Source organism: Aplidium turbinatum, chromosome 2, assembly GCF_918807975.1.
Source record: "Aplidium turbinatum chromosome 2, kaAplTurb1.1, whole genome shotgun sequence".
NCBI classification, from domain to species: Eukaryota; Metazoa; Chordata; class Ascidiacea; order Aplousobranchia; family Polyclinidae; genus Aplidium; species Aplidium turbinatum.
Window position 1 is genome coordinate 56,854,089 of NC_137473.1, and position 9,835 is coordinate 56,863,923.

At 40.0% G+C, this 9,835-nt stretch overlaps 1 protein-coding gene across 1 annotated transcript; it reads left to right on the top strand.

Moving 5' to 3' along the window:
• Positions 1 to 4,665: 4,665 nt before the first annotated feature.
• LOC145764674 (uncharacterized) lies at positions 4,666 to 9,564 on the top strand. Its single transcript, XM_082576322.1, has 3 exons — positions 4,666 to 4,943; positions 5,346 to 5,589; positions 7,900 to 9,564. The coding sequence occupies exons 1-3, from the start codon at positions 4,714 to 4,716 to the stop codon at positions 8,203 to 8,205; spliced, it is 780 nt and encodes a 259-aa protein (XP_082432448.1). The 5' UTR covers positions 4,666 to 4,713; the 3' UTR covers positions 8,206 to 9,564.
• Positions 9,565 to 9,835: the final 271 nt, after the last annotated feature.

A 9,835-nucleotide genomic window follows, 5' to 3' on the forward strand; every position in this document is an offset into this window, starting at 1 on the left:
TCCCTTAACATAAGGTAAAGAAACAAAAGACTTATACTGGGTAGATGGGGGTACTAAACTTTTAGGTTGTCGTTGGCAAGCATGCTTTCTTGGAAATCCATTGAGGCGCAAAGTATTGTGTAATGCTTTGTTCTGTCGTGAACGTTCATGCGGATCTGCGACATGTGTGTCAATGCGGTCATACAAAGTTTTAGCTACAGTAAGTTTTTGATGTTTGGGATGGTGTGAATTAAAATTTAAATATCTGTCAGTGTGTGTGGGTTTTTTGAAAATTGTAGTGGTCAACGTGTTTGTGGCATTGTGACGAATAACTGAGACGTCTAAAAATGATATGGAGTTGTTTTTTTCATGTTCTGTTGTGAATTGAATTGAAGAAGATATGCTATTCAAATGTTGATGAAATTGGTTGACCGCAGACTTTTTTATAATGCAAAAAGTGTCATCTACATATCTCACCCAAAGTTGCGGTGGTGTATGGAATGAAGTGATGGCAGTGCGCTCAATGTATTCCATGAAAATGTTAGCCACGACCGGGGAAATGCAAGAACCCATCGGCGTACCATAAATTTGACGATAAAGAACGTTATTATAACAAAATACAGTAGACTCAAAACACAATTTCAAAGCTTCTGTGACGTCATTGATAGAAAGTTTAGTGCGTTCGTGTAAAGACTTATCTTGCGAAAGTAGTAGAGAGATAATCTGCAAACATTCTTTGAGAGGAACGGAAGTAAATAAGCTCACAACATCAAAAGAAACAAAGCAATTATTGCAATCAACAGAGGTGTTTTTGATTAATTGTACAAACTCAGATGAATTTTTTACAGTGTATTCTTGGTTCAACAATGGCGATAAAATATCAATTAAAAATTTCGATAAATTATAAGTAGGCGAACCGATAAAGGAAACGATAGGTCGAAGAGGGGTGTGGTTTTTATGAATTTTGGGCAATCCATAGATTTTCGGAGTTACACTCTTATTACACTTAAGACGATGATAAACTGGCATGGTGATTTTTCGTTGAGTTGCAAATCGCCAAACTAGTTTGTTTACAGATTTTTCAATAGATGCAATAGGATTAGGTCTACGTCTTAAAATTTTATATGTAGTATTGTCATTTAAAAGTTCAGAGAGTTTGTTATGATACTCAGAACTGTCCATAATTACCGTTGCGTTCCCTTTATCGGCTTTCATTATTTTGATGGAGCTGTCAGATTTCAGTTCTTTTAAAGCTGTCATTTCTTCTGGAAGCAAGTCTCAGCTGGGTTCCGCACGTGCTTAGGCGAATGTGGCGACCTTATTCACGCTGATACTGATAGAAATAGAATTTCTGCACTGCGCCAGCAGTGATCGCTTGGCACAACGATTCTATAACGCGAAAACCACGGAATAAGTGATCGTAGTTGCTTTTATAATAAGGAAATTTGGATTGTTGTTTTCAATTGTGTCTATTGCGTCATTACACGACTGTCATTAACGCACTGATTTATTTACAAGCAATCTGCTCCAGTACACTTCAGGGTCGGTTAATTAAGCCATCAACCACTACAGAGTTATTCTGTTGCAGAAAATCTTCTTCTACAAACACAACTACACAATACTGATAGTGTGATTTTGTGCAAAACCTACATGCAAAAAATATGTCCGATTGAGATACTAAATGTCCGCTGAAAGGGCCAGTCCGGTAGGACATGCTTGACTGCCGGAAAAAAGTACAAATTTCGAGGCCTGTATTGTTTTAAAAAAAAAATTTGCTCTGTTATATGGTTCAGCAGTAGTAGTCCAGTTTTAATCCGGTAATATTCCCGTTATCAAAGGTGGCCGGATTTACCTCCAAGTGCCGCAACCGTCTTCACATCCTGCATCTACACCGATCTGTCTACCTCGTCCTCTCTTGTCAAGCCCACCTTGCTGCTTTCCTGAGCCTCAACTTGCCTTTTCTACGTTTTCTTGGGTCTTCGTTGTTTTCTATGACCCTCCACTTTCAACTCCAGCGCTCTTCCCAAAACATCATCTTTTTCCCTTCTTAAAACATGCCCATACCACCTCACTCCATTTGCTTTCGCCAACTTATCAACATTCTCATTCAACCCAAGCAAGTTCATAAGTTCTTCAGTACCGGTATTTCTTTTGTCTATCAGCTTTACACCTCACATTAATCTCACTATCGCTCTCTCAGTTCTTTTTAAAATCACTAATTCGTTTTCCCGTAAGCACCATGTCTCACTTTCGTACAGCATTGCAGATCTCACACAACTAGTATAAATTATTCCTCTCATTTTCAACGCAAATCTTCTACCACATAACAAACTCTCGACATTCTCTGAATTTCACCCAGCCAAACCTTACTCTTGCAGTCACTGCCGCTTCACAACCACCACTGGCACTCAATCTATATCCTATTCCTAGATAGCAAAAGGCATTCACTGATTCAACTTCGTCATTCACTTTTCAACAGGACCAACCATTCCTTCTTCAATCTTCTTGTATCTTTCACATTCAAAACCATCTCTGGATCTGCATGTCACTTTCTTCGTCTTTGCACAGATTACTTTTTCTGAAATTTGATTTACGGTATGTAATCTAATTCAAAAATGTAGAGATGTCAAGCAATTTCAGGTCAATACATCTTCCAGTAAAAAAGTTATCCCTATTTAACAACGCAAAAGTTACAATTGTATATACATACCTATGCTGCCGGCTGAAGGTTAAATGATTTTTCTTTTTTGACAGAATGCCTGAATGGTTATTATTAGGGCAACCAAAAGTCAATAAAGTCAAAATTTTTCTGCCTTGTTCAAAGTTTATAAAACGTCCACAAACTAAATTTCAGGCTGAAACAAAGAGAGGTTTCAAAGTTATTAAGTAAAAAAAGTCAAAATTCATGGTTAGGTCAAAATTTTCTTTTAATGTAGTTTTTCTTCTCTCTATTGATATTTTATTAAAGCTACACAGATACTGATTTTTTGTTGCAGTTTCTGTTGCTATTCTGACGTAATAATCGATTTGTTGCAATTTCTGAGGTAATAATCTTGTTTCGCCCACTACTGACGATTGAATATTAGCCAACTACCCTGCTGTTGATGAGTTGGTTGCCAGGGTTAAAGCAGTGACCATTAAAAACAGGTCAAGAAGAGCTAGTTTTACTTCCATTGGCCAACCTCCACAGCCAAATGTAACTAGATGGGCCCTTGGTTGAAAGCTGCTTTCTATTATTCAAGAAGTCTACCGGAAGTAAGAAATATTGTGGAAGGCTTTCATGATGGTGGTGTCTTGCTGCGGCGTGCTCAAGATGCTGTAAAAGCTCCCAATTTAGCTACTCACCTTGTAAAAATAGAGGAGCAGTACAGCACACTGCTCGATTCAATTCAGAAGATGGAAGACAGCCGATACACCATTCAATAAGCTTACCAGAAAATGAGGTCCCTTAACTTTGGTGTTGATGGCTGCCGAATTGGAAAATATATTCAAGCAAGAATCTCAAGGAATGACATCAAGTGCATTGTGAAAATGGGACGAGATGATATTTCACCACATTTTTATAGCCTGCTGAGGAACTCCCAAGCAAGTTCTGTTTTTCTCTATTTTAGGAAAAAATTTGGCGAGAGACAGGAACTTCAAAGGCGATAATGTGAAATATTACTTGATGTTGAAGTATAACAGTGCAGAACCCTCTCAGTAATTTCAGGACATTTAAAAACTCTCCATATTTATCTTTTGCAGTTTTTCGAGTGACTTTCATTATACCTGTTCGCTGTTCGTTAGATGTGGTGTCCTTGAGTCTTCCACATTTTTCTCATATTTCATTAGAAAAGAAGATATCCTTACCTAACGGTTTGATTTCTAATATGCTTTGTATTTCGCACTTGGGTTGCAAACGCAGAAAGCTATTGGTCAAAATTAGGTCAAAATTTGTAACTTATAAAGTCAAAATTTCAAGTTTTTAGGTCAAAAAATTGGTTGCCCTAGTTATTATAATCTTTGATGGGTTTGGTACTTTTTCTGTTTAATATACGGTAACTTCATTGCAAGCTTGTATGCAGACTTGACTTGCAGGCAGTGTTGTATTTAGTAGACAAGAAGTGTTTTTGTAAAAAGTGAGATTGTGGACGCTTAGGGAACGTTCAAATATTACGTAACGCCTTCGAGGGGGAGGGGGGGTTTATGCAAAGCGTTACGTTAGCGTCACATCGGGGGGGAGGGGGTTCAAGCAAAACGTTACGTAACGCTTTCGAGTACGGAATGGTAGTTTTTTGTGCTGAATTCGTAGTGAAAAAGCGTTACATGGGGGAGGGGGAGATTGAAAAAAGCGTTACGTTGGCGTTACATGGGGGAGGGGGGGTCAAAAATTTGGAGAAAAAGCGTTACGTAATATTTGAACGTTCCCTTAGCCTATAAATGTCAGACCTGATGCATGACGTCACTTGTCTTTGTACAATTAGTCAGTGTTTATGACTTGTCAAAAATTTGTCAAACAACCACAGGTTGTAATTGGTCTGTGAAATGCCAACGTAAGAATTTATGCAAAAATAGTTGCAACAGTCCAAGCCGGAAGGCCCTCCACTCCACACAGAGTCTTGATTCAGGCATTTCTTATAAATTAGCAGTGATGGGTGATGGCTATAGTTATTTTTTTGATAAATCAATTATCTTCTAGGTATGTTTACTAGAATATGCTTGCTGTCTTAATTCCTTGGTAGTACACTCTTTTAAATGTCAACCCGTGGTCGTTGGAAAATGACCGATTGTGGTGACATTAGCAAAGGCTTGACTTCAGTTGCCACTGACACAATTTGTTGGGAGAAGTGCAAGAATGGAGCCGTCCCACAAGGGGCTGTCATCGGAGGAAAATGTTCAGATTATGAAGTTGTCTACATTGGCCGTGCAAGGCTGCGAGAAAATCAGAATGAGCTCACTCCGGGAATGGTTATTCCCAGTGAAAAGTGAGAAAGTATACCTATAAAAGTTTTAATGGTTTAATGTCTTTAGAAACTATTTTATTATTAACATTGTACAGAATGCAATAGACTGAGTTGTTACCCTGATTTGACAGTCTGATTTGCTTTTATGTTAATATCTTTTGAAAAGAAGCATGATGGAATCTTATTTTGAGTTTGTTCATCCCCAGCTTGAGCTTGGCCTGGAATGACTGTGCTTTGTACTCAATAATAATAAGTAATTACTTGACATTAAGAATATGAAGATTTTTAATAGCCAAAGGAGGAATATACCAAAATATTGCTAATCACCTATAGATTCCCTATTTAGTGGAAGCACAAGTGATTGAATACCGAGATCTTGACGCTCCTAAACGATACATCATCGTCGTATTTCGTACCTTGCAGTTGTTTGATCACTTCCTATGGAACGGGTGTTCGGAGGGCGGATGAATATGAAGTCCTTGTTTCAAGCAATGATAGAGCGATCCGCTGGGTGGCGTGCGAGAGCGATCATGTTCCAAGCAATGCCGTGATTGGAGGGATTGACTGTTCGTATCAGGAGCCCCTTTACATCGGTCGGACACGGGGTCCCCTCAACAAGGGGAAAACCTGGAGGGGGCAACGGATATCTCTCCCCCCAGATCATCAGGTGCGGTTTTGCACGGGTCTGCTACTATTCGGTGAGTCCGATTCGGTGAGAGCCTTTTTCGGTGAGAGCACTATTCGGTGATTTTTTTGAATTTTTTTTTGAAAATTATCGGGTACCGTAGCCTATGTAAAACCCCTAACCCCAAACCCAAACCCCCAAAAAACCCCAAAACTTCCAAAAAACCCCAAACCCAAACCCCCCAAAAAAAACCCAAACCCCCAAAAAACCCAAACCCCCAAAAACCCAAACCCCCAAAAAACCCAAACCCCCAAAAACCCAAACCCCCAAAAACCCAAACCCGCAAAAACCCAAACCTCAAAACCCCCCAAAACCCCAAAAACCCCCTAACCCCTATATCCCCTAACCCTATAACGGCAATGATAATTAGGCTACGGCGCGCAATAATTTAAAAAAAAACTCACCGAATAGGGCTCTCACCGAAAAAGGCTCTCACCGAATAGGGAACTCACCGAATCGGACTCACCGAATCGGGCCATTCCGGTTTTGCACACCTTTTACATATTTTCCAAAAAGTTAACTTTGAGTAAAAAAGCAAATTTAAGGCAGGCATCATTCTATCCCAGTGGTTCTTAACCTTTTCTTTTCCACGCCTCCCTTTAGAAACTTGTTTACATGCTTTGCCCCCCTCGAACCCCCCAATTTTGAACAAGTGCAACACTAAAAGCAGTTTTGTTTTTCTGTACTTATTGATCACATACATGTTAGTGAGATGCCGTATTTAAATTAGCTTCTGAGCAACTAGATTTTTCTGCACGGCTGAACTCCAGAAATTGCGCAACTTAAATTAAGTCTGCAAGTTTTGGCTTGATCTTGATAACAACTGCAGCAGAAAATGTAGTTTCACAAACACAAAGATGTGTGGATCCGAGCAGTGTTAGTATTTGAATATCCCAAGTTGAGAGTGAGACCAGTGAGTAAATAGAAAGTTAATCTAAGGATTATGAGGAGAACTAAACTTCAAGCAAAAAACATGTTTTTTCAAAAATGTTTTATGGATTTTCAGATTGTTCTTTATGTATCTGGAAACTATTTCATTATTTTTGCTTTCAAGACATTTAGATGAGTTGTTGTTTGATTTGTCCACTCAAACTTATCATCTGCGAGTGCAGCATCCAAGTTACTGAAGCTCACTGCATTGCCTTGTTCAACTTGACTCTTCCAGAGGTAGAGTTTGAGTATCAAAGGTTTAATTCACATGTTTCTATGGACAACCATTTGTGTGGAAAAGTTGCTTTTACGATCAGATTGCATGTCCTTAAACCTACACAGACGATTGAAAAGACGCCTGTAACGAGCTCCAGTTTTACAAACCCCCAGCTTGGTAAAGTTGAGCACTTCGATAACTAAGTTTAGGACACCCTTGATTGGTTGATTAGAGGTAAAGTTTTGGATGCTAAGACTTCGCAATAAGTAATGCAATGAATACTAGCAGGAAATCGATTTTATTCTTTTTCGCATACAACGAAGCCTGATTGCAGAGTAAGCGCAACAAAAGCTCCGTCGGCATATATCACTTTTTCACTACCATTGTGCCCAGTTTCCAAAATATATAAACTGCAAAAACAGTGCTGGACATTGAAATCGCTACACACCGCATAGGGCTCGTGCCCCCCATGAGAAGTGGTTGGTGCTGCTTAGGGTGATTCATAAATTGAATTTTTTTTAATTCAATGGGGCACCCTCTTAAAGTTACTATGTCATGCAGCAAGCAACGTATCTACATCCAAAATGTAAAGTGACATAGGCCACGTGAAATTGTCGAGTAGGTAATGAAAAAAAACAACCGTTTTCTCTTTTTATGAACGTGTTATTTATATATGTTTGTTGATCGTCCCCTTCAAAATATTACACATTTGCAAAACTTATAAGCCAAGTTTTACATTAAACTTTTTATCACAATTTAGAGCTAAAATATGCTCAGAATGCACCAAATCAAGTGTAATTTTTTGAAGGAGACCCCTCTCCCGCTGTTGTATTTGCCTTCGGCGGACACGCGGACGGGCGAAGCCCGGCCGCAGCACCCCCATTTCTAGGACTCACCAGCCGTCACTGCATATAGATATGAAACGGAATCATTGTGCAACGCCCTTGAAAATGTGAAACCACGCACCAGGGCGTTGCGACGCACAGTTTGAAACCTCTGGGCTTATTAATGAAGTTTTTCTTGAAATAAAATGAAAATTCAAGTAACTCATCTACTCAAATCAAAGACTAATAAGTTGGAAATGAAAATGTTTTCTAGACGTGAATGTAAAATATTTTTATGAAAACAAATTGTTTATTTTTCAGAACCAAGATGTTCATATCCCTGGGAAGATCCATCAGACTCACCAATGCCTCTACATCCCGTACATGGGCAAAGAGTACTTATATAGAGATTATGAGGCGTTAGTTTTGAATGAAAGTCCGGCCTCCCTTGCCGCCCACTGCAGAGTGGTGATCCAACGACGTCTAATGGAGGAACACAGCAGCAACAAGATGTTGAAAGATTTTGTCGCAGATGATATCGTTGCTGGACGAGTCAATCACGCAATAAACCAACTCCCACTTCCCGAGAAACTAAAGGGGTATTGCAGGGAAAGGTTTCCGAATTGATGATAAGTTTTGAGTTTCGCTGTTGCTTCCAGCTTGATGAAGGCGATCGGTCATTGCTTTGTACAAACGCCGCGCATGATGCGAAGTATTACCAGATCCTGCGATCTTTGGATGAAATTTCTCACCCCTGCTCCGGAGCTGTCTTCGAAACTCTGCGGGTGTGATGCGTACATGATCTCAATAAGTGGACTATCCTTGCATAATAGCTTTCGCCAAGATGCGCAACCTGCATTCGATGAAACTTGGTTTCTGAAACAGTTGACTTGCATTGCATCGTCTGTCAACTTCCACCATCAACCCTGGATCCGTGGTTTGGCTCGTTTTTATGCTCATGTTTGATGACGTAACGGTCAATATGTTTTGCCAAAACAACATACATTGGGATGCTGACTTGAAGCTGATGCATCCTCCAGAACAGCAGACATTGGGATGCTGACTTGAAGGTTTTGCATCGTCCAGAACAACAGACATGAGATGCTAACTTTAAGCTATTGCATCCTCCTGAACAACAGACATTGAGATGCTGACTTGAAGCTGATGCATCCTCCAGACCAACGGACATTCAGATGCTGACTTGAAGCTGTTGCACCCTCCAGAACAACAGACATTGGGATGCTGACTTGAAGCTGTTGCATCCTCCAGACCAACGGACATTGAGATGCTGATTTGAAGCTGTTGCAATTGTTGCATTCTCCAGACCAACGGAAATTGAGATGCTGAGGAAGATGATCCATCCTCCAAAACAACGGACATTCAGATCTTGACTTGAAGCCGTTGCATCCTCCATAACAACAGACATTGAGATGCTGACTTGAAGCTGTTTCATCCTCCATAACAACAGACATTGAGATGCTGACTTGAAGGTGTTGTATCCCCCAGAACAACAGACATTGAGATCTTGACTTGAAGCTGTTGCATTCTCCATAACAACAGACATTGAGATGCTGACTTGAAGCTGTTTCATCCTCCATAACAACAGACATTGAGATGCTGACTTGAAGGTGTTGTATCCCCCAGAACAACAGACGTGGGATGCTGACTTGAAGCTGTTGCATCCTCCATAACAACAGACATTGAGATCTTGACTTGAAGCTGTTGCATCCTTCAGAACAACAGACAATGAGATGCTGACTTGAAGCTGTTGCATTCTCCATAACAACAGACATTGAGATGCTGACTTGAAGGTGAAGCATCCTCCAGAGAAATGTTTCTTTGAGAAACAAATGCTGTGCACAAGAACTCATACTGTGCATGTTTGAGAATATTGTATTTGGCTTTTTAATGCCTGTATATAACGCTTGAGCAATCGGTTATTTTGCTCCCGTGGTATCGACTTGCAATAAATAATAATCATGTTTCATTCTGCACCCGTTGTGACAACACACAGTACACCGCGATCACAAATGCAACACAATAGGAGTCAGACACATGCCATTTAGTAGTTTCGTTTGGCGTTTTTACGCTTGTAGCTCGTTGTCTTTTAGCCAGTTTTTAACTACGTTTCCACATTGGGAAACTATGTTGAAGCCACCGGGTAGTGTAGTCCATGGGCATTGGACAGTCTGAAATCATATGATCAACAGTTTATCACTGTTAATGATCAACGTCACTTTGCTTTGGGCTACATGAT

Excerpts from the sequence above, each read along its gene's own strand:
- LOC145764674 (XM_082576322.1), top strand. The coding sequence starts at position 4,714 with ATGTCAACCCGTGGTCGTTGGAAAATGACCGATTGTGGTGACATTAGC. Across the intron at positions 4,944-5,345 it reads ATGGTTATTCCCAGTGAAAA|TTGTTTGATCACTTCCTATG; the intron begins GTGAGAAAGTAT and ends CGTACCTTGCAG. Across the intron at positions 5,590-7,899 it reads CTCTCCCCCCAGATCATCAG|AACCAAGATGTTCATATCCC; the intron begins GTGCGGTTTTGC and ends TTTATTTTTCAG.